General features: G+C 43.0%; 4 protein-coding genes across 4 annotated transcripts; 1 reads left to right on the forward strand and 3 right to left on the reverse strand.

Moving 5' to 3' along the window:
* Nucleotides 1-3,829: 3,829 nt before the first annotated feature.
* On the reverse strand, nucleotides 3,830-5,176 carry LOC117650712. The gene is made up of 3 exons (XM_034394294.1): nucleotides 5,125-5,176; nucleotides 4,403-4,594; nucleotides 3,830-4,017 (listed from the first exon to the last, which is right to left on the reverse strand). The coding sequence occupies exons 1-3, from the start codon at nucleotides 5,174-5,176 to the stop codon at nucleotides 3,860-3,862; spliced, it is 402 nt and encodes a 133-aa protein (XP_034250185.1). The 3' UTR covers nucleotides 3,830-3,859.
* Nucleotides 5,177-7,142: 1,966 nt separating this feature from the next.
* On the forward strand, nucleotides 7,143-9,535 carry LOC117651241 (putative nuclease HARBI1). Its single transcript, XM_034395065.1, has 7 exons — nucleotides 7,143-7,251; nucleotides 7,582-7,803; nucleotides 7,894-8,090; nucleotides 8,166-8,307; nucleotides 8,380-8,518; nucleotides 8,597-8,753; nucleotides 8,825-9,535. The coding sequence occupies exons 2-7, from the start codon at nucleotides 7,585-7,587 to the stop codon at nucleotides 9,090-9,092; spliced, it is 1,122 nt and encodes a 373-aa protein (XP_034250956.1). The 5' UTR covers nucleotides 7,143-7,251; nucleotides 7,582-7,584; the 3' UTR covers nucleotides 9,093-9,535.
* A 1,111-nt stretch (nucleotides 9,536-10,646) lies between these two features.
* LOC117650713 (MAGE-like protein 2) lies at nucleotides 10,647-14,296 on the reverse strand. Its single transcript, XM_034394295.1, has 7 exons — nucleotides 14,173-14,296; nucleotides 13,194-13,391; nucleotides 12,934-13,116; nucleotides 12,370-12,852; nucleotides 12,133-12,189; nucleotides 12,003-12,056; nucleotides 10,647-11,921 (listed from the first exon to the last, which is right to left on the reverse strand). Exons 2-7 carry the CDS (start codon nucleotides 13,389-13,391, stop codon nucleotides 10,647-10,649), a joined length of 2,250 nt encoding a protein of 749 aa, XP_034250186.1. The 5' UTR covers nucleotides 14,173-14,296.
* A 2,023-nt stretch (nucleotides 14,297-16,319) lies between these two features.
* On the reverse strand, nucleotides 16,320-17,676 carry LOC117651246 (lipopolysaccharide-induced tumor necrosis factor-alpha factor homolog). Its single transcript, XM_034395071.1, has 2 exons — nucleotides 17,536-17,676; nucleotides 16,320-16,466 (listed from the first exon to the last, which is right to left on the reverse strand). Exons 1-2 carry the CDS (start codon nucleotides 17,661-17,663, stop codon nucleotides 16,361-16,363), a joined length of 234 nt encoding a protein of 77 aa, XP_034250962.1. The 5' UTR covers nucleotides 17,664-17,676; the 3' UTR covers nucleotides 16,320-16,360.
* Between the last annotated feature and the right edge of the window lie 6,144 nt (nucleotides 17,677-23,820).

Genomic DNA, 23,820 nt, shown 5'->3' on the forward strand with positions numbered 1-23,820 from the left:
GTCTCTGCCCCGCTAAAAGGGATAACTACAGCGGGTGTCCGGTGTATGTCCGGTGGATGTCCGTCAAAGAACGGCCATTGTGGGGCCACCTTAAGACAGCCCTTCTTGCATTGAGAAATTTAAAACCATAAAAAAAAAAAATTCAAACCTTGTTGTTTGGACTATATTTGGAATTAAAGGCTTGTCTAACTTGAACTTGTCATTCAAGTTTATAAAGTTTCCTAATTTTATGTCATGGACTTGTGACTCTAGCAAAACTACTCTCACTTTCTTCGTTTGTGCTCAGAGTTTCAGAAGAAGATGAAGCACGATCTTCATTGGACACAAAATGATCCTCTTCTACAAGTGACAAATGAGCATTTTCTTTAGCGCCTTCACTGAAAATCTGTGAATAATCTTGCGGACCCGTTTCAAACAGTTTATTGTTCTGGAAATAATTAAAAAAAACAACATAATCAGGACATTGTTAAATTGTGTTGGGGCAGCTGTTATCATTACAAACGAAGCTTACCTGTTGGAATCCACTGTCCAGATCAGTTTATCCCTCACTTTCTGCAGGGGGATCAGGATGAGAAACACTATTTATATCATCATTACCGGAACAGCCATCCTAAGCAGAAAAATAACACGATGACAATATTGAGTGATGATCAGACATTATTAGGGTTTGAATGAGTTACATGACCTGTAAATTAGGTTGACTGACCGGTGTTGAAGTATTATTTTCATCATCTGAATGATCTGTTGAGTTCCCATGGAGTTCTTGGTGATTGCTGCCGCTGTCATTTCCATTCGAGTTCTCTGATTCATATGGTTGAAAGCTGTCACCCTAAAAAAAATAGCAAAAATAAAATGACATAAGAAACAAAGATGACTACTTATTACGAATGGAAGACAGACATGTGTAACAGTAGTACACTCGCTTTCATTGTGATTGATTATTAGAATGTTCACCTATGCTTTCATCACTCTCATCCTCCCTGGTGCTTTGACTAGAAGAACATTCGTCTTTCTGCTGGGATTGCGTTGAAGAGCATCCTGATGCAAATTGTTCCTTAACCTACGCCAAACAATAATAAAAAAAATTTTAACTTTGGAAACAAGTTGTTGCTCATAGAAATATAAAACATGAGTGATAAAAAAGGCTTACACGCCTCCTAACCGTACTTGGTGGCACACACAATGATCCATCTTCTTGAAGATACTGTTTATAAAACATTGGAGGACGTTGCTTTTTCTTCAGAGGCGCTTCTTGTTAAAAATGGTTAAAACACGACCCTTTGACAGTGGTTTGCAATGACAGCTAGCCCAATCCGGCTATGTACCATGATGAAACCAAGAACACTTGATTGAATTAACCCAAACAAACAAGTGCAGAAAGGGGGAGGGGAAGAGAGGAGAGTGGTGACTTCTTTTGTTTTCAGTCCGTTTCCCTTGAGAATTTTTAAATTATGGGTATATTGCTGAGCTTTTTTAATTTAACAAAGACCTTCAATTCTTTCCAGATCCGTTTTGTTGTTGTCGAGTGACGCCAATGTGGTGTGAGAAGCCTGGAGATTCATTCACTTTTCATAAAGTTTCCAGTTGGCAGTTGACAACACAACCACTGCTTGAAGACAAACACTACAAAGACAAACAACATATTTTTAGTATAATATGAAACGAGAACTTTCTTCCTGTTAACTCATTTAAAAATATAATAAGGAAATAGGTTTATTTTAATGTGGGCCATTATCTGTTTTTATTCCCTTTTATATTAAATCAATCTGTAAATTGGATGTTTATTTGTGAAGGTTGGAAATAGCTCGAACATGAATCGCGCGCCGTCTATTGTCACTTTTGGAACCTTGTGTGGAAAGACCGTTTCAGTTGCAGTGCAGGTGTGAGTGAATTTTAGGCAAGAGAAAACGAAGTCAAAATACCCGATTGGGCTCAGGTGAAATACCTGGAGGAAGACCAGCGGAAGGAAGACCAGCGGAGGAAGATCAACAAGGAAAATCTCTTCCCTTGGTTCCAGGTGCTACACTTTTTGAGTTTTAATCATAAGTGCAAACTGTTGACGCAACAGCCCTGGTATCGTTTCGGTTTGGGTATCATCCCTGTGCACGGGTTACTTTTTTTGCTTCGATTGTAAGATCTAGGCCGTTGATTGCAAAATGCTTTGCACCTTGCTTTGTTCAGATCGAAAGAGCACAAAATTTGGGGTGCATTCGGTCTAGTTGACTGCCCGATACTTCCAATTCAACCGAACACAAGGACGGAATCATTTACATCAGCATGGCGTATTCGAGCTGTTTCCTAAATTCTATGATTTCTCGTGTTTTTTTGGTGGTTTCTTTGCACCGTTATATCAGGTAAGGTGGCAGTTTTGAGAAGGGCCACAAGCCCAATGCACAGTGGGTTGAGATTCGCAAAATTGACATTTAATTCTGTTTTTGAAAGTTATTTTTTGCATCGGATTTGTACAAGATGATGTGCGAAAAGGTTCAGTCTTCAAGAAAATGAACAAACCAGCCAAATATACTAGCCGTATCACAGTGAGAATGGCACCTGAAAACTTGGTATTTTGAGGCTTATGAAGTTCCGCTTGTGGATCATAAAAATGACTCATGCCGAAACGATTTCCTACCAGCCCCATCGCGTTTTTCGTCCCGGTTTCCAACGAGATCTCTTGTTTAGGTATCTTACTCAACATATGGACTTGAGCTGGACTCACTTTTTCCTCGGTGGCATGTGTACACACCCATTTTAGGAACTACGTAAATCTGCGAATTATAAGTTTTATCTTAATATTGAACTTGAGTTTCGAAACGACTCCTACGTGTCCCGACGGAGATCTCTACGTCTAAATGTACATGGGACCCTCCTCTAGTAGGGCCAAGATCAATCAAAGGCTCATCGAGGCTCCAACGGGAATGCGACGCGTCTAAGGCCACCACTTTTTGCATAAATTCACAGATTCTGTCCTTATTTATGTTTATAATTGAGGATTTGTGCGTATTTTATCTGTGTCAACGGCATTGATAGACTTTTGCTTTCAATATTCATTGTTTTCAAGTTAAATCTGATAGCTTTTAAGAATTTGTTTAAAAAAATTAATTTTGAGTCAAAACTTATTTTTTCCCTTTTTGTACTAATTTTGTTCATGGAAGTACCCTGTTAGGTCTGTTTACCTTTTTTTACTTAGACTCTGTCTTTAAATGGGAACTGATGGCGTAAAATAAGTATTTGAACACTTTTTGCCACATTTGCAAGAAACACTACCCTGTACATTCAAATACGTTAGCAGGTCGATAGAGCGTCACAAGACGAATCGATCGGCACCAATATGATAGCAAAAGTGCAACCTAGTCGGTCAAAATCGAATTAAATGTCAGAGTTTGCTCCGCCAGCCCACTTTGCACCCCCTTCCCCAAGTCCACACTCCGTCGCCACATGCAGGTTGTGATGAACGCCTTTCACGAAATTTTTATTATAAAACAATTCAACTGCAAATCCAATAATTGTAGGACGTGTACTAGCGTGGGGCAACACTTTCCAACGGTTTGTCGGAAGCTATCTGGTGCAAGAGTGCCAACACAGAAAATATTTCGTAATTTCCGAAACAATTCCTAGGAATCGATAGCTCGTGCGACAAAGCGGCTCAAAAATTTTTGAACGGCTTTTTCCGCGAAGAAAAAAAGCCAGTTAGGCGTGTTTTTTTTTTTTTTTTTTTTTCGAGCAAATTTTTTACTTTAGCGACCCCAAAGATCTGTAAGCTGGTAAAACACATGGCAAACACAGCACAACTTCCACACTCCACCACATTTTTACAATACTGTACACAAAATTGGACAGTGGGTCTGTATTTTTAATTGTGTCAGCTCAACCACCATGACATGCGTCGTCTTCTCAGGGCGAGGAAGGGCAGGTCGGGGCATTGACGCAGTTGTTGTTGCATGGCGTCAAGTTCCGAGGCAGCGGGCCTCCCACTTTCAAGCAGTATAGGGAGCAGTAGGAGGCGTCGCAGGTCGCCATCTGGGAAGCATTTAAAATAAGTGTGAGGATGCCTTGTATGTTTGCATGGGGCTTTTTTTGTCCTCTCCATGATGCAATATGCAGCACATCCGGTATGCAATTTTAGTTTGTGTCCGCAAGTACAATACCCGTTGGACAATTAAGAGTGAGGAAAACAAAATTGTATCACCAGCGGTTGTGCTTGCAAGTACACTTAGAAACGCATACTTGGCCAAGTACATACTATTGAGCATGTTTGGGGCCGTACGTAAAACTCCATTCTTAGCATAGGTGTACTTGTGTGTACAAAGTATACAGTTTCAAACGGTGTGCCATGCACACACTGGCGTTTATAGATCAGTATAATGACAGAACAAAATATAAGGAATCCGAAATAGGCCCTTACCACAAGACCCGCACACGTGGCGAGGAGAAGTGTCAACAGAAGAAAGGCCTGGCACTTCATGTTTGAAGACACCTCTGAACTGAAGTGAGGCTCTATGGTGTCGTGGTCGCAAACATCGTCCATTAAAGCAGGATCGTGAGAAAGCTATTTCGCCGTTGCTTTTATCACTAATTCTGTTACTTCGTGCTGTTACTGTTTCAGGCGGGAAAACATGTAATGACTTTTTCTGGACACTGTGATGACTCTCATATCATATGTCGTATTTCCGCAGCATGACTTTACCATAAAGCCAACCACATATTTTTTTGGTACAAAAGATGCGCTACAGGACTGGATTTTGCGAGTTTTAACGAGATATCTGCGGAGTCGCATGAGTTTTGCTTGTACACAGGATTTCGTGAGTGGTTGTCCCCTTGGTGTAGCGGCTTGGTGTAGCGGCCGCTACACCGTAAACCCCGCACCACTGAAGCCTACGGTTAGAACGTAGTTGATTTCGAGGGTGATTTCCAGGGGTTTTCCGAAAAGCAGGAGCCCTGCCCTGCATGCCAAAAATCTAAGTTTTTATAATTTATTTTATTTTTACCTCACTTGACATCCTGCCTTTCACCCAATTATGCTGGTACTATTGTCTACGAATCAGCTGTTTAAGTTATAGAAGGCCCTGCATTTTGAAATTTGGTCCTTCACTCTTTGCGCTGTAGCCGATCTCTATTATTTCTTACCCTGTCCTTTCGAATACTCAAGAAAGCCGTACAGGTTATGGGCCCAGGGCATTAGGATTGCGCTTATTTTCCAAAAATGAAATTTCCGCTGGATACCCCGACTCAAAATGACCGAAATGGTGAGAAAACTTCTAGTTTGAAAGCCCAAGATCGTCAGACTTACCAAAGCCGTGCCCCAAGATCCTAAATAAAGGCAGAGAGCGAAATTTTTTTTACGGATTTTCACCAAACCAAGTGTGATCCTTGGGTAAAAAGGTCCTAAAACGACCCTGCAGACGAAAATTTCGTCCGTTTTCCGATTTCTCGACTCCTTTATGCCCAAACAGCCTCTCCAACCGCTGCGCGTCCATTGCTGCCCAGTGCAGGCACATCATTGCGTCGCTCCCACGGCCCCATTCTTTGTCGCATAAGTCTGAAACTTGGAGGCCTCTGAAATGAGGTCTGGGCCGAGTGAGTCACGTTGCTGGTAAGGACTGCTACCCTCACTCAGCGAGTCGCTGGAAAGGGGTGAAGTGAAGGGCAGTTTTACTGGAAATGACGCTTTTCGCTCTGGAAGACGGACGGTATGTTGGATCGTCTTGAAAACTTCATGGTCGCTTCCGCCATGAGGCACTTTTTGGCCCGTCCCGTTTATTTTTTGTAAAAAAAAATGACAGAGGGACGGGCATGTAGTATGATCCCTGCTGTGCGTCCGTTCGTCCGAGGACTTCCCGTGGTCCGATCTTGACCAAATTTGGTATGCAGGCTCCTTGGGTGACCCTAAGAACCGCCCGGTGGCAGCAAATCCGATCCGAGCCCCGAGGGAGCTGCTGCAGGTGCATCATGGTCTACATGGGGTCGAGGAGGATTTCGGCAACGGATACTGCTAGAAGGGTATTAAGGGGTATTTTTGGAATCGGGGCGACGAAACGAAAGCAACGGTGCCAGTTTCAAGCGAATCGGAGATGTTTGGACCCGGGTTCTAATCCCAGTGGGGTGTATTTTGGACATTCGTTTTATTCAAGTTTTTGCATTGTATCTGATGTTTTTGAGGACGCTGATGACAAAAATAACTCCTTTTTTGACCCCAGACTCGGGTTCAAATCCCGTTGGGGTTAAGGGGGGACATCACTCCAAAATGATCAAAAATTGCAACTTTTTTTTATTCGCTAATATTATAGATCATTCTTTTCTGCGTCGAATGGCGAAAACCGCATTCCGAAATTCAAAAAATTGCAGTTTTAGGAGGTTGTGGGCCGCAGACATGCATATGGGAAAAGCCCAGTTTCCCCAACTTTGATCGCGTTTTTCTCGGAACATGAAATTGCAAACGGTTGCAGGCCTCTAGGGCGCAGTTTTTGAGCTACAGCGGGGAGATTTAGCATGGAAGCTCCTACGACATGCCGCTATGGTGGGTAGCAAAATAATTTGCATTGGTCAATTTTTATTATTTTTTTAACGTTTAAAATTGAACAATGTTTACCAAAAAAATTGAACAATTTTTTTTGGTATGTAACAAATACAACGTTAAATGATTTTTGAAATGCGATTGAGGTACCCACCATAGCCAGACATCTCAGGAAGGCTGTCACCAAATTTCGTTGTTCTACGTCAAACCGTTTGGCGTCCAGCGCTGCAACAGTGCGAAATGGTCTAACCAAGCACTCAAAAATGTGTTTTCAACGAAAGCGCTGTACTGCTCTGGCGGATTGACTTTCTGTTGTTTTGTACTTTATCTGTTAAAATATGAACAATTTATCTCTTTCCGTTTAGTTTTCATGACGTTTTTACAAAAGCACTGTTTTTGGAGTGATGTCCCCCCTTAAGCATAGACTAAATTCACACATTTCTAAATGTACGGGACGGGCCAAAGTTGCCTATATATATCGATACTTTTCCTGTTATTTTAAGAAGTCCGATCGAAAAACATGACCACCGCCCAAGGCCTACCTCACACTGGGGTGGGATCGGGGAGCTCTCGGGAGAGTTCTCCGTGGAGGGAGAAACTCTCCGCCCGACATACACAAGGCGGTGGAACGAGGGAGCGTAGCGGCGCGAGGCGCGAGAGAGAAAAGCAAAGGTACACGTATCGCGAATTCGATTTGGACAGTTGGATTATTACCGAAATACCTCTTAAGATATAGTAAGGTAAGCGTGTGATGACTCTTTTTTATTATTTACTATTTTCGTTCATAACCTTTGAGTTTTTCTCGGATCGCATCCTAGTATCCTAGTCTTTGGACTTGGGACTTCAACCTCTTTCTTTAATGTTCGATAACTAGAACTAAATGTGTTGTGTCCAAGACATACTCTTGACAAGCATTTATGTTTATCACTGTTCCTTAACGTTGCATTTTTCCTTAATGTGTTTCGATATAGCTAGGTTATGGAATGCACCCTAGGAGGCTTTTCGTACTTAAAAGTATTATTTCCTTTTTGGCTCTGTTTCTAATTCACCCTCTTTATTTTTTCTTTCAGACCATGGAACAGAGGTTTAGGGCAGAGAGAAGAAGACAAATTAACCAACTAATTCTTCTTCGGAGAAGAATAAGAGATGCTCATGATCCCTTCGACGTCACTCGGGAGACTTTCATTGCCTCATACAGGCTGACGCAAGATCTTGTTCGTAGTCTTGTGGTTCTCATTCGTCCACATATTCCTCGAACTACAAGTCCTCTCGCTGTGCCTTTGGAGATCAAGGTAAGGTGCTTCATTGAAGTTATGTAATGTATTGGATTCTTCCATTGGACGATTGATTAATTCCCTTATTGATTTTTACTGTTGTGACAGATTTTGTGTGTGCTGCATTTTTATGCAACAGGATCATATCAAAGGCCCACAGGGAAGAGTATAGATACTGCAGTAGCGCAGCCAACAGTGTCGGACCACCTTACTGAGGTCACCCTCGCACTAAACCATCCACAGGTGGTCAGTAGACTGATCCAGTTTCCAAGGAATGCTGAGCAAATGAGAGCATGTGTTGCCAGGTAATAATAATTTTTTCCTTAATTTGTAATCCACCAAAGAAAATATGTCTAATCTAGATTTTGTTTCTCTTTCAGGAATCAATATTTGGGTGGCAGGATTCCGAGTGCTGTTGGATATACGGATGGAACATTAGTTAAAATTATGAAGCCAACATTAGAAGATAATGTTCAAGCTTACATTGGGCGAAAGTCCTTTGCCAGCATAAATGCATTAGTGGTTAGTGTTTAAATTAAAGTATGTTCCCTTAAGTCATTGAGGATTAGTCTTTGACATTAATGTTACTTTCAGACCTGTGACAAACGTTTTTATGTCATGAATATAGTATCCCGTTACCCAGGGGCTACTAATGATTCATACATTTGGGCTAACAGTGCACTTCGGAGGAAGATGATCGAGTTAAACGAGGAGGAACGTTGTTTCCTTTTAGGTAAGGCAATGCTTAAGTTATGCTGTACAGGTTGTCATGATATTCCAGTATATACTCCATTGTTTCCATGTTCCCAAGGTGACTCTGGATTTCCTCATGAACCGTGGATGCTCACTCCGTTTGCTCGTGGGGAGGAACCAGATGAGGATACCCCAGAAATGAGATACAACAGGGATTTCTGCAGGGACCGCTGCACTGTGGAGAACACTATTGGGTTGATGAAACAGAGGTTCAGGTATGTTCATCACTCTTATATTTTTATCAAGGCAGTTTATATAAATGAAAATATTCTCCTGACCATTGCAGGGCAATTAATGATGAGAGAATTCTTCATTATTCTCCTCTCAAGGCCTGCAGGATCATTGTGGCTGTAGCAGTGTTGCACAATCTCTGCATCTTGGCCCAAGTCCCATACTACCAGTTAAATGCAGATAGAGCTAGAAATGACAACTTTAATGAATGGGAGGGAGAAAATTTTAATGAACTGGATGAGAATTATATTGATCTCTTACAGGCAGGAAGGGATGTCCGGCAGAGGGTTGTTGATTATTTGGAACAAATGCGCAATCAGTAGAACTTTTGTTGTAAGCGAGGGGCTAAAAACTTGAATTTTATTTATTGACAGAGTGTTACAGTCTGAAGGAATTTGTGGAATCCTGACACGAAGTCATAGGATCAGTATGAGTTAGACGAACAGCTGCAAACCTATTGTGTTTTTTCTTTAAAGAAGTATTCTTTTGTTTTGTTTTGCTGCTATGAATTGAGGTGAACAAAGTGTACCCGCACTCTCTTGTAAATATGTATGGATGAGTGTATGAATGTCAGTGTGAGTGTGTCTGAGTAGACTTTTAGTTATCCTATTTATGTGTTTAGCTTGCACTCTGATGTGGTTGGTCGATACTCTGTTGTGTATTTGTATCTGTGCTGTGGAGTTGTTTATTTACTATGTGAACAAATGAAGTATCTTATCTATTTGTCTTCATGAGCCTCCAAAATTACTCGCCTGAACCTATTCATTCTAAGCTCCAGTGATTCCAATCTCTCCTAGAAGCAATCAAATTTAAAGAAAAGTTTAAATAAAACCAAATGCACACAACAAGACAACGTCTCAGTACAAAATTCCACCTCCTGGTAGTCGACATAGGCAGGTCTTTCACTGCTCTGCAAGCAACTGCAACATGTGTACACACACAGCACTGACGAGTCTGCGTTGGGAGGAGAGCTATTTACTTGGAATCTATTTTTCATGGGAGGTGGTTCACGCTTATCATGAGTAGGGATGCTTTACAAACCCTCACTGCTTGAGGAGGTTGGAAGGGGTGGGGAGGTAGCGCTAGGTGTGCTCATTTAATGAATTAAAAATATGAGACATAAAATGTTGACATAAATTTAATAGCTTTGAGTATAAGTAACAGTCACAGTTGGGTTACAATAAATCACATTCATACTATAAAGTAAAATGAATAAGGGCACCTGCTTTGAGTATAAGTAACATTCGCAGTTGAGTAAATAAAGGTACCTACTTTGAGTATAAGTAACATTCACAGTTGGGTTACAATAAATCACATTCATACTATAAAGTAAAATAAATAAAGGTACCTACTTTGAGTATAAGTAACATTCACAGTTGGGTTACAATAAATCACATTCATACTATAAAGTAAAATAAATAAAGGTACCTACTTTGAGTATAAGTAACATTCACAGTTGGGTTACAATAAATCACATTCATACTATAAAGTAACATAAATAAAGGTACCTACTTTGGGTATAAGGGACATTCACAGTTGGGTTACAGTAAGTCACATTCATACTACAAAGTAAAATAAATAAAGGTACCTTCTTTTACTATAAGGGGCATTTACTGCCCAGTAATTTACAGGAAGATAACTAGTTTAGATAAATAGTAAAGGAACATTGTATGTTGAAAAAATTAATGTTATGAGAATAGACATAGAATGTGGTAGATAAGAGCAATTTTTGGGATACAAATCACATTCATAATAGCTTAGATATATAATAAAGGAACATCATAATGAAACGAACAAGGAAAAATTAATACTGAAATACAGAAAAGTCACATTTCAGACCAAATCAGACTTAGAAAACAACTAGATCGTAGACTAGATTATTGCTTCTTCTGAATTTCACCGAGGGAAGGCTGCTTGTTCTGAATCTCACCAAGGGGAGGCCTGCGTATGATGATAAACTTCAATCCATCAACAACCTTTGGTTCAGGTGTGGTGAGTGTACTGCTTCCTGCCTTGACTGGAGTTGAAGTGGCCACAGGATTGGATCTTACAGTTCTATTCTCGTAAGATTTCTGTACTTTAGCTGGAAGGGGCTCAAGTGGCAAATTGTGCGGCTCAACAAGTCTCTTCATAGGTCTCATTGGTGTGGATGAGGGCAGTGACACAGCTGGTGCAGAGGGAGTAGAAACCTTCACAGGAGCATGAGGAATAGGCACAGGTGGGGTCCTTATGGGAGTTGAAGGACCAGACTGGATCCTGACGAATGTTGGTTGAGCAGTGTCCCTCTCAGGTGTTGATGTAGGTAACTGAGCCACCGGTGGCTGAATCCTCATGGACGATGGTTGAGCAGTGGACCTCACCACAGACAATGCAGCAGGTATCTTTGCAGCCGGTTTAGCTAAGAACTTTGACTTCGGTGTTGGAGTGGCTCTAGAACATGATGGCTGAGGTTGCATCACTTGCACAGTTTGTCTAGGAGTATTTTGCAGAGCAGTCCTAACAGGTGTCAGGGTTGACACTGTGGCAGTTGGTTGAGCAGTGAGCCTAACCAATGAAATAGGAATCCTTGGTTGACTCGAGGCACTCACAGCTGTTGATGCAGCTGACTGAGCCACTGAAGCCTGGATCCTCATGAAAGTTGGTTGAGGAGTGGCTTTTGAACATGATGGCTGAGGTTGCATAAACTTCGCAGTTTGTTTAGGAGTCAGATCAGTCCTAGCAGGTGTCAGGGATGACACTTTAGAAGTTGGTTGAGTAGCGGCCCTCACAGCTGTGGATGCAGCGGACTGAGATACTGGTGGCTGGATCCTCATGAATGTTGGTTGAGATGTAGCTCTAGAACACGATGGCTGAGGTTGCATAAACTTCGCAGTTTGTTTAGGAGTCAGATCAGTCCTAGCAGGTGTCAGGGATGACACTTTAGAAGTTTGTTGAGTAGCGGCCCTCACAGCTGTTGATGCAGCGGACTGAGCTACTGGTGGCTGGATCCTCATGAATGTTGGTTGAGATGTAGCTCTAGAACATGATGGCATCGACTGCGCAGTTTTGTTGACGGCAGTCAATTGAGCAGCAGTCCCAACCGATGTAAGTGTTGATATACTTGATGTCACAGAAGTGGCAGACTGGGCTGCTTGGGGCAATGATGCAGGAATCTGTCAACAAACAAACACGATATCATAAATTGACAAGAAAGTAAAACAAGACGGTACTTCCTTTGGTTTGTGATAACTTACAGATGGGAACAGCAAGTCAGGTGTATAATTTTCTTCAACAGTATTAGATGGGACCTAACAAACATAGACAAAAATTAAACTACTGCCAAAGAAAATTTTAAAAAGAAAAAGTATCTATGTAAATACGTACTGCTGAGGGATCCAAAACCCACTGCATGTCTATCTCTCGCCCAATTTCAGGTTGAACCTATAAACAGACAAACACATCAAGTAATTTTTCAGAGAGGTAATTATGTGGAATGTAAATTACCAGAATGTAAAGAGAAAAGTAAAAAGACTATCCATTCGATATTTGAAAACTACATTATGCTCTACCCATGAATAACGTTTCATTTGTGTCCTTATATAAGTAAAATGATATGCTTACATCAAGTTCAGCAGGTGGGATGCCCTCTGCGATTCTGTCTTCAAATGCATTCATTGCATTTGGCCCTTGCTGATACTGAGGGGCATTTTCAGGAGCATGTTGAAGAGGGGCATGTTGAAGAGGAGCTTGTTGAAGAGGAGCTTGTTGCAGAGGGGCATGTTGAAAAGGAGCTTGTTGAAGAGGGGCATGTTGAAGAGGAGCTTGTTGAAGAGGGGCATGTTGAAGAGGGGCATGTTGAAGAGGGGCATGTTGAAGAGGGGCATGTTGAAGAGGGGCATGTTGAAAAGGATTATTTTGAACGGGAGCAATTTGAACAGGAGCTCCTTGAAGAGGAGCATATGGAATAGGACCATATGGAATAGGAGCATGTTGAAGAGGATGATTTTGAACGGGAGCAATTTGAACAGGAGCATGTGGAAGAGGAGCATGCACATTTTGTAGAGGGGCATTATGAACAGGAATGTTAAACGCCATTGGGTCAACCTGAAAAAGAAATCAAAGAAAATTAAGGGGCAAGGATCATTTAAAAATTAAAGAAAATTAAATTCAAGCTGCCATACATACCTCCAAGGGGTCAACAACCTGGGTGAACCCAACAACTCTGGTAAATCCGCCCATGCATGCCAAAACCCTCCTCTCGTAAGATGTCATAAGGAGCATAGGGCTCCCCCCACCAGTGCCTCGCCCAAGAAACTGGTTTATTTGAGCTGCTCTGCTCTTCACAGCTTTTCTTTGATCATTCCAAAACTAAACAAAGAAATCACACTAATAAGTGGTAACTGCAAATGTGACCAATATTACTTAAAATTATGAGGACTTCTTACCCTTTGCCATTGATCCGGGGTCTTTCTTGCTCCATTCGGTACATTGTTAAGCATTTCTGATAACAAATTCCACTTCTGACGAAGCTCGAGGAGTCCTTGGGCACCTCGAAACTCACGTTGGCAGAAGGCAGGATTCCTTTCCATGTACGATACAAGGAATATCTTTTGCTCCTCTGTTCCGCGCACAGCCTGAGCCATCTGAGGAACAAAAAACAAGAGGTAAAAACACTTTAAACTGAGCTTCTAGCGCACTGCAAACCAAAGGATTTATAAAAACATATTTTGCCCACAAGCCACTACATGGTGTTCGATGAGGAAATAAGTGCGGAACCTTAAGGGCAAAATTTGCAACATCACACAATTACTGACTTTGCAGTGAAGTTTACGAGAACCCATAACCTAGCTATTTGACAACGTTTCCAAGGAAAATACAAACAGAGCAATTATACTCAATAGAAACGCTTGTTGAAAAGCACTTCTTCAACAGCATAGAACGTTAGAACAGGTTTTCAGTACAATGGAAAGGCAGAAGACTGAGATTCAATCCGGACGAGACTAAGACCAGTACGAACGAGCATACTAAGTCTTTTAAGGTAAAATCTCACGCTCAATTTTTATTATATCGGATAATCATTTCAACAAGACGCTGCGATTGTAAAAAAATCACGACTACTCGTCAACTTTCTATCACTTCCAATGGCCTAGGCTTGCTTGGCGCTTCACCGCGTCAATACCGCGCGTCGGTGGAGTAGGTTAGGAACCACACGCAACCTTCCTATTTAAGCAGCGCTTAAAGTTAATTACAATAAAAGCTTGTCAAAAGTGTCTTGGACAAAATGCACGAAGTTGTAATTATCAAATATGTTCAAGTCCCAAGTCAAAAGACTAGGATGCCGAGATGCGATCGAGATGCGATCCGAACAAAACTTGACGGTTATCCGAAAATACTAAATAATTAAAAGAGTCATCACACACTTACCTTGGAAAGTCTTAATCCGTATTTCGGTATTAATCAAAATCGAATACGCTACACTCGGTTACTTCGCTTCGCTGAAATCTCTCTCCTCTCGCGCCAACGCTACGCTCGTTCCCGCCTTCGCCTGCCGCCTTTTCCACCACCGCCTTGTGTATGTCGGGCGGAGAGTTTCTCCCTCCACGGAGAACTCTCCCGAGAGCTCCCCGATCCCACCCCTGGAGCACGCTGCCATTCCACCGCAGTCCTGTGGAAAGAACAAAGAGGGGCAGTTTTCTGCCCAAAACATGCATTTTCACGGTTTTTGTAGCTGCTGCTAGGGCTGCCCCAACACAAACTTTTTATGACGGAATATTTTAGTTTGATCCTTTATCTTCAAATTCCACCCCTGGGATCGGTCAAAATCGATGTCCATCACCAAAACCCCAGAGATACAAGAAATGACTGCTTAAATATGAAAACAGCCATGGTCCAAATTTGAGCTGGCCAATCGGGAAACCGACGCCGGATTCTTGTTCCTCGGCCGATTTGACATGAAAGAGTCAAGTTTTAAGCAGCTAGAGCCGACAGGGACCGAGCAATATCGATTTTTACATTTTGACCAAATTCACCTAAATTGTGTCAGAGAAAACTAAAATCGTGAATAAAATCCAAACCATGCGTTTTCCGCCCCCAATATTTTAGGGCTTTTCTTACACCCATAAGGGGTACCTTTGACCCAAATGGCGATGAAATCGGCGGTGGTCATGTTTTCGATCGGACTTCTCAAAAAAAGTGCCTCCATGTCTTATTCGACAAGCCCGCTCGTCGAAGGGCTTCCAACTCCTCCAGGGGCGTGCAGGAGTGCAAGGCACCGCGTTTCTTCGCTCAGCCGTCTTCTTGGACACGGGAGGAATGCCACCCTGGAGTTTTTTTGCACCTTGCTCAAACTTAAAGGCCCCAAACGCCTGATGTTCGAAAGGGAGTGGGGCTTTTCAGTACCGTAGGCCGGGGTAATATGAGACAATATCGGGGTAATATGAGACGCATGATTGGCTGAGCGATAGCGAAGCCTGTTACTCCAGTGCGGTTGAAAAGTTTTGTCTGTCTGTGCGTCTGTCTGTCTGTGTGTGTACACTACTCCTCCTGAACGGCTCGGCCGATCTGGCTGAGATTTCGCAGGCTTATTAGGTATATTCTTGGCTCGGCACACGCGAAATTTCACTATCCTAGCTCAACTAGTTCAGTTTTTATAGCCGAAAAACACCTAAAAAACGGCGAAAAATCGAGTTTTCTGCAGGTAGATCACCTCTGTCTTGAAGAAAGGGGGGTCTGGGGGGCGGAGCCCCCCAGCCTCGACAAGTTAAAAAGTTACAAGGGTCAAGATCGTGTTATCTGTAGATGAAGCAACTCTTTCTAGAATAAAGGGGGGTCTGGGGGGCGGAGCCCCCCAGCATGCAACACGTAAGAAGTAACCGACGATGGACAAGCCAGTCAAGATTTCATTAGCCATTTATCAAATACAATACTACAATCGCAAATGAAATGTCAAAACTTGCATACACTGCAAGAAAAAGTGTGAATAGTACAACAAATGTACAACAAAAACTGTACAATAAAAGTACAACAGGGATTGTAGAAAGTACAACGAGAATTGTACAAACCACAACGACGCCTGCTCTGCCCATCACTCGTCATGCCGGTTTCATTGTACTTTGTACAACAATTGTTGTACTTCGAAAGTACAATAAAAACCTGATAAAAAATTTGCCAGAAATTTGTGTACTCTTGTTGTGGTTATTTCCTGCAGTGTATGAATATTTTCATTAACAATTTAATGAAGTTTTACAACAGATTGCTATTAAATTTCATGGTGATGTTCTGCAATGAAATTTATCTATCGCCATGAAATTTCAGAACAGAAAAGTGATAATAAATACATTAACATATTAAGAAATTTCAAACCGAATTTTTTAACAGTGCATTTTGTAGTTTATCCCAGGAGATTTTTGTGTGCTGATAACGAAAATCACGTCCATTTGTGCCCCTTGGCCTAAATTTCACTCAATATGAGCCCATTAGATGCACATTTCGTCTCCTCAAGCAACACCTGAAGGGCACAATCGTCAGCTCAGCCACACTACGCGCCCACACTAAACGGCGCGTACCCCTTCTTATTCCTCTCGGTCTCGTCTCTGGATCCGCCCTTCCGTGATTAGTTGTCGTCCGTGCCCACGTGCTTGTGGCACACTGGACACGTGTGCACGGCGGACTGACACGAGTTGCAGCAGTACGGAATGAGGCCAGGAAGGCATCCGCACCTGAAAACGGAAGAGGCGCCTTTACTTAATGCTCGACTTTAAGTCGCCGCGGTGATAGTGACGAAGGCCACCGAGGCGCGTCGTCCAGCCAGATAAGGTTCGCCGGGACCTGTTACCCGATGACAGAGTCACAACACTGGTTTCACTTTCACTCCAGGAACGTGACATCACGTTGAATCGACTGGGACAAAATGTCACGTTTATTTTGAGCACGTTCGTTTAAATGTGAACAAGCTGATTTTTCGCCATTCGCAGCCAAAACGTGACATTTTGTCGCGTTCGTTTTAACGTGATGTCACGTTCCTGGAATGAGAGTGTTTGTCCGCACTTGATATGTTTATGTAGACTTTTGTCCGCGAAACTTGCACGATTCTGTGCAGGGGTTGAATTTGCATAATTTTTACGTAAATTTGCATAAATTCAAGAGAATGAGAGCACAATTTGCCGCCAAACGCGACACAGGTTTAAAATCATGCAGCACCACATACAAAGTTGCACATAAAATAAACCCTAAGCGATTTCGTCGAATTTCGCTTAACCACTGCATAAAATACACGGGTCGTTGGTTTGCGCGATTTGGACCAAACGGTGGGACCTTAAGGATCCAAATTTGGTGTGGACCATCCAAATACATGTCATTCTAGTGTAAAATAGTGAAAATTTTTTGGAATAATTATTAGTACCTCAAACAACGCGGCAAAATGAAAATTTCTGAAAACAGCGTTTTTCTAGCCCATATTTTTCCAAAATATTTAATTCAAAGATAGTAAAACAGAATTGATCGCAAGAGTATCTCCTGGTTTCGGTCAGACCTGGAAGTCTCGTCCGTTTGCAATATTATGTTCCGGAAAAAAACGCGATCGAATTTGGAGAATTTGGACTTTACCTCGATGCATGTTTGCGGCCAACAAGCTCTTAAAAATGCATTTTTTTGAATTTTGAAATGCGGTTTTCACCATTCAACACAGAAAAAAATAAGTTGCAATAATAAAAATAATAAAAAAAGTTGCAAGTTTTTACCATTTTGGAGTGGTCTTCTCTTAAGAGTCAGATTAATATTTGAACTCACAGTAAGCACAGAAGTAGGGCCTTGATATGTGTGCTATTGTTCGCCTGGTAATCCACTTTGGTGACGACGTAGTTGTTGCAGTGCGGGCACGTGATTTGAACTGGTTCCGATCCCAGGGATGGGATCATTACGACGGATACCACTGGGGCATTCATCTTGCTAGGGTCGGTACCAGGATACACTGCAAATTAACAAGAAAAGGTTTCATGAGGCAGAGACACAGCGAGGGGTCCTATTCAGAAGGTCTTATCTGGACGTTCCCCCCAAGACAATATAATTCCGCTTACTCCCGTTCCCGTCCGAAATGGCCAGTGAGTGAAATTCACCTGCGTTTAAGATAAGATTGTCTTGAGTGGAACGCCCAGATAAGATCTTTTCAATAGGACACCTCGACATGCCGCTTGACACCCTGCTGCCGCAAAAAAGACAGGCGGTGGATAACAGTGCCCAAAATATACTTTGAAAGCAGGCACACTCGTGTACTCTGCAAACTCAACAGTGTACTCAGTACACTCTAGTTAGAGTGAGCTCATGAGTTTACTGTAACTAGCGTGTACTCGGATGAGTACTCTCTAACTAGCGTGTACTCGGATGAGTACACTCTAACTAGCGTGTACTCGGATGAGTCCACTCTAACTAGCGTGTACTCGGATGAGTACAGTCTAACTAGCGTAGACTCAGATGAGTACACTCTAGCGTGAACTCGGATGAGTACACTCTTACTAGCGTGGACTCGGATGAGTACACTCTAACTAGCGTGGACTCGGATGAGTGCACTCTAACCAGCGCGTACTCAGATGAGTACACACCTAAGCACGCCTGGCAATTAATGCAGCTGAAAGTGTGTACTCATCTGAGTACACGCTGGTTAGAGTGTACTTATCCGTGTACACGCTAGTTAGAGTGTGATCATCCGAGTACACTCTAGTTAGGGTGTACTCATCCGAGATCCCGCTAGTAAGAGTGTACTCACGAGCACACTTTAACAAGAATGTACTGAGTACACTGTTGAGTTTGCAGAGTTTATTTTGTCAGAATTTCAGAAACATATCTGAGATCCTCATCAAAATTATTCGCGCACCTCTAAAAGCTGAAATTCTGAAAACTTGCTCTGATAATGATGGTTTGAGTTCCACAGAATGTCAGGAGATGTTTTCAGCTTTCAGAGGTGCGCAAATTTTGATCAGGTTTTTAGACAGGTTTCTGACATTCTGACAGCATTTACACGAGTGCGTGAATAATCTGGAAGCTTCTCGGGAAACTCTATATGTGCAAAGCTCGCACTTCATGGAGTCAGCCACAAGGCACGCACGTCTTTGCCGAATGACTGGCAGGGGCAGACGCACACTTCGCTGTGGGGCACTTTTTTCTGGTTGCACGCATTTGCACCAGTGACCTGCATTAGGCCGCGATTTTCTTTCTGCGTCGTGGTCAGAGAGCGTCAACCTCACAGGCCTCCAAGCGCTGAAAGCTACGCGAAATATCTCTAATATTTGTGCACTTAAAATTGATATCACGGGCACCCACAAATGAGTCAACTCACAATGTTTTAATGACATTGCACAGACACTCACTGTGGGAAAAAAACACAGTAAATCCTGTAGTGATTAGTACAGCTGTCACTGTAGTTCAGAGTACAGGATTTACTGTACTTTTTTAAAAGGATCTACTGTACTTTGTACGGGATTTACTGTACCACAGGGGTGGAGTACGGAATATCCTGTACCAGGTACAGTAGATACTGTAGCCAGGCACGGTAAATCCTGTGTTCTGAACTACAGTAAATCCCGGCAAAAAAATTAACGGGATTCACTGTGGTTTTTTCGCACAGTGCTATGGACAGTTTACAATATTTCTAAACGCTCTTAATAAAGGTTGAACAATAAATCCCCCCCCCTCCCCAAACCGCTCACCACGCATTTCGTGAGAGGAATCTAAAGGCTTGATTTAAGGCCGGCTCCCAGGCAGCGCGCTGGTTCGGCCAGCCGAGCGGAACGGCACGGCACGGTCACTGCCGGGCAGAATTCAAACGCTCGGCCGGCGCGCGCTGGCGCGTCGCGACATTCGCGTCGCGTTTTCGCGAGGAACGCGGTGCGCTAACGTGACCGCTATTTATCAGATCGGTTCCTGGTCCAGTCTAGTCGACGCACGTGAAATTAGAAGCCGCTGCCTCAGGCCGTTTGGACGTACGGTAGCGCGACTGAAAATTCGACTTTGCTTCACCTACCCTTCGGCGGGGTGGTCGCGGTCGATCTGCCGAGTAGATAAACCCTTACCATGGACCCTTGTGAACGTACCTGCATGGTTCCCGTAGGTTTGCATCGCGTCCGGCGTGCACGGGGCGTGCTCTAGTGTGACAGTGCGCGCGAATACGCCGCGGACCCCCAAAACTTTAGGCTCGATGCGCCTCCACTTCCCGTTATCGGATCGGGCTCAAACTTGGCACAGGTTCGTTTTAGACCAAGGCCTTTCAGAAAAACCACTGACGGACCCAAAATTCGATATGACGAAACACCCTACTCCTCGCATTACTACCCCAGGCACTTTAGACAAAAAACGCTGTTTGCTTAAAAAAATTTGCGGCCCGACAAGCTTTTGGGATTTGGTAAAGTTCGACATGGACTACAACATGCAAGTACCTGTACCTAGTACTTGCAACGGTGGAATTTCCAGCAAATCGCTTTTAAAGGGTTCAATTTTGCACACTCCGCTTTACGATCTTGTACATGCCGCAGTTCGTGTCCAAACTGTCGTAGAACACTCTACCAAAAATGTCCTGTAAATGCCGTTAATTTATTACCAGTTTTCACTGTAGGTCAATTCACAGCGTTTACTGTGATCTGCTCACGGGATTCACTGTGATCTTGTTCACGGTGTTCACTGTGATCTGGTTCCCAGTAAACACTGTGAGTTTGACGCCGCTGAGCACCGAAGTACTGCCAATCAGGCTCCAATTCACGGCGTTTGCTGTGGCCAGATCACAGTGAACACTGTGACCGAGATCACAGTGAACGCCGTGAACTAGTTCACAGCAAACGCCGTGAATTGCATAACAGCAAACATTGGTAATAAATTAACGGCGTTGACAGGACATTTTTTGTAGAGTGAAAGCTCCGGTTTTTTGCTTTCGACGCAAAAGAAGAATGACAAATCCAAAAATTTTGGAGTAGTTTACTTGGTTCATGTTTATTCGGAGAAAAGTGAGAAAAAACAAGAAACACAACTTTCAAAATTTCCGTCAAATTTCGTTTTGGCCGTGGACTAAAATCTGTTGCGAAATCAATTAAAATGCCCCCTACGAATGTAGTAGAAAATTGAAATGGCCTTTAAAATGGCACTACGCCCACTACGCCCAATTGAAAGGGTGCCCTCCGGAAGTCAGCTGGGTGGTGCTTCCCGCGCCACTCCGTGCGCGGCACGGCCCACAGTGGGCTGAGATTCGCAAAATCGCCAATTCAATCCAGTATTTTTAAGTTATTTTTTGCATCGGATTTGTAAGATGATTTTCGAAAATGTTCAGTCTACAAGGAAATGAACATACAAGCTAAATATACTAGCCGTATCACAGTGAGAATGGCACCTGAAAACCTTGAATTTTCAGGCTTTTGGACGTTCCGCTTGTGGATCATAAAAATGACACATATGCCGAAACGATTTTCGACCAGCCACGTCGTATTTTTCGTCCCGGATTTCAACGTGACCTCTTGTTTAGGTATCACACTCAACATGTGGACTTAAACTGGACTCAATTTCTCCTCGGTGGCATGTGTACACACCTATTTTAGAAACTAGGTAAATCTGCGAATTTAAGGTTTTTTCTTAATATTGAACTTGAGTTTCAAAACGACTCCTACGTGTCCCGACGGAGATCTCTACGCCCAAATGTACATTGGACCCTTCTCTACTAGGGCCAACTTCAATCAAAGACTCATCGAGGCTCCAACGGGAATGCGACGCACAGTGGTCGAATCACCCCGATTTTCTGGTCACAAGTACAAAAGTGATCTTTGCACCGTTTTTTCTTCACCATACATGTCTTTTGGATAGCTGATCTCAATTTTAATATATACAGCTAAAAATTTTTGGTCCAGGGGCGGCAAACGCCCCAAAAAGCGGGGTAAGGTATGTGAAACCAGTGTTCAGAGCACTTCACTTGCATGTTCGGTGTTTGCGTCTCTGACTCCAATTCGGATATGGCTGTTTCAAATTTTCACGTCCAGGGTAGGTAATTTTCAAAATAAGGGGGTAAAATTTTGTTTATGTGTACTTAGTGCGCTTTTTTTACCTGCCGTCAGGTTTTTTGGGGTCGCTGATTCCGAATCAGGTCGCATTTGCCCTCAGCGCCTCGCCACAAAGTAAATAAGTCCCTGGTGAACAGCCACAAATTACGTAAGGGCGATTTGGGGCGTTTTTGACCCCCCTGTACCCCCCTGTAAGGCCAAGTAAGGTTTTCAAGACCCCCCACCCCCCATTTACGTAAGGTTTTCGCCCCAAAAAATCCCCATAAAACCATCGAAACGGTTTTTCTCTGTGTTTTACGTGTTTTGTGCATAAGACGAGATAAGTCAGCGGTTTTGGAGGCAGAAATCAATCAGATTTCTGATTTAAGATGGCACTGCTTTCATTGCAAAAGCGTGGGTTCATAACTCGAAATCAATAAAAGGGCATTTGGCCATAATAAAATCAACGCAAACATGGCATAACAAAAGAAATTCCCACTTTTAACCCATTTCAGCGCGTTTCAGAAACCTTACGTAAGGCTTGCTACACCCCCACATAAGACCCTAGTAACGATTGGTCGACCCCCCCACCCCCTCGAGGCCCTTACGTAATTTGTGAATGTTCCCCTGATGGGAAACGTCTTGCCCGAAGTGCTGCCGCCGATGTCGTTCAAATAACGGCTTCGACAGGTCTTAACAGCTCTCGACAGTGTTCAGCTCCTGACAGGCTTTCATGGATCCGGATGGATCATGACTAGTGCATTGAGTCTCAACAGACCGTGTCAAATGTTCAAAAGCATCGGCGTCAGGTTCCGGCGGGTTTGGCGCTGTCTTGTTTGGGAGATGACTATTTTAAAATTAACCTGTACTTTTGTCGTTATTTTTGGCTGAGCGATAGCGAAGCCTGTTACTCGGGTGGGGTTGAAAAGTTTTTCCTGTCTGCGTGCGTGCGGGCGTGTGTGTCTGTGCGCACTACTCCTCCTGAACGGCTCAGCCGATCTCGGTGAGATTTCGCACACTTTTAAGGTATATCCCCGGCTCAGCGTCTACGCGAAATTTCACTATCCTAGCTCAACTGGTTCAGTTTTTAAAGCCAAAAAACACCTAAAAAAGGCAAAAAATCAAGTTTTTTGCAGGCAGATCACTACTGTCTTGAGGAAATGGGGGTCTGGGGGCGGAGCCCCCCAGCCCCGGCAAGATAAAACGTTACAAGGGTCAAGATTGTGTTATCTGTATGAAGCCACTCTATCTAGAATAAAGGGGGGTCTGGGGGGCGGAGCCCCCCAGCATGCAACGAGAAAGAAGTAAGGGAAGGTGGGGTACCATGTGACGGTTTTTGTTATGTGCCCGTCAACCCAATACTACCAATCACATTACATCCATAAGTAGTCATGTGAACAAAATGATTCTTCACCTTAAAATTTCTGTTGAGATTTCTAATTTATCTGTTTTGGTTGCTGAGTTATCCCGAGTTGAATGGGCCAAGTCAAAGTGTCACTTCGTACCCCACGTAGTACACTATGTGACAGCCTTAGTGCACCATGTAACAGTGCCTTTTTTTCAGGGTTTAAATCCTATTCAGCGTATCTGTACGCAAAGAATGAATGAAGAAGTCTTTCAACTTTTTATTTCCGTTGAGTTTATCAATTTATTATCTTTGGTTCCCGAGCAATGAAGGTTTTAGTTATTAGTGTACAAATGTCATGGGCTGAACACATTCGACTGAGTGAATCGTGGAATCCCATAGCGAATGACAGTAGTGTCACATGGTGCCCAGATCAACAGTTTTAGGGGAAACAGCAATAACTCTCAAAGTTGCCGTAGAGAATCGAGCCAAAGCTTATTTTGCGCTTAAAACATCAAAGAAGAACATCTTGCAGAGCATATGTCCTTAAAATGTACATATTTTAAAGGTAAAAAGCGGACGCGGCGGGAAATAGAAAAAGTTTCCAATGAGCTATTTTAAGACGGTTTCCAATTCTGATCGCTACCATTCCCGTCCTTTTCGAAGGAGAGTAACAACCTATTGCACGTCGATTCTCCTTCATGATACCTTCCTTTGAGT

This window comes from Thrips palmi, unplaced genomic scaffold (assembly GCF_012932325.1).
Source record: "Thrips palmi isolate BJ-2018 unplaced genomic scaffold, TpBJ-2018v1 HiC_scaffold_5, whole genome shotgun sequence".
NCBI classification, from domain to species: Eukaryota; Metazoa; Arthropoda; class Insecta; order Thysanoptera; family Thripidae; genus Thrips; species Thrips palmi.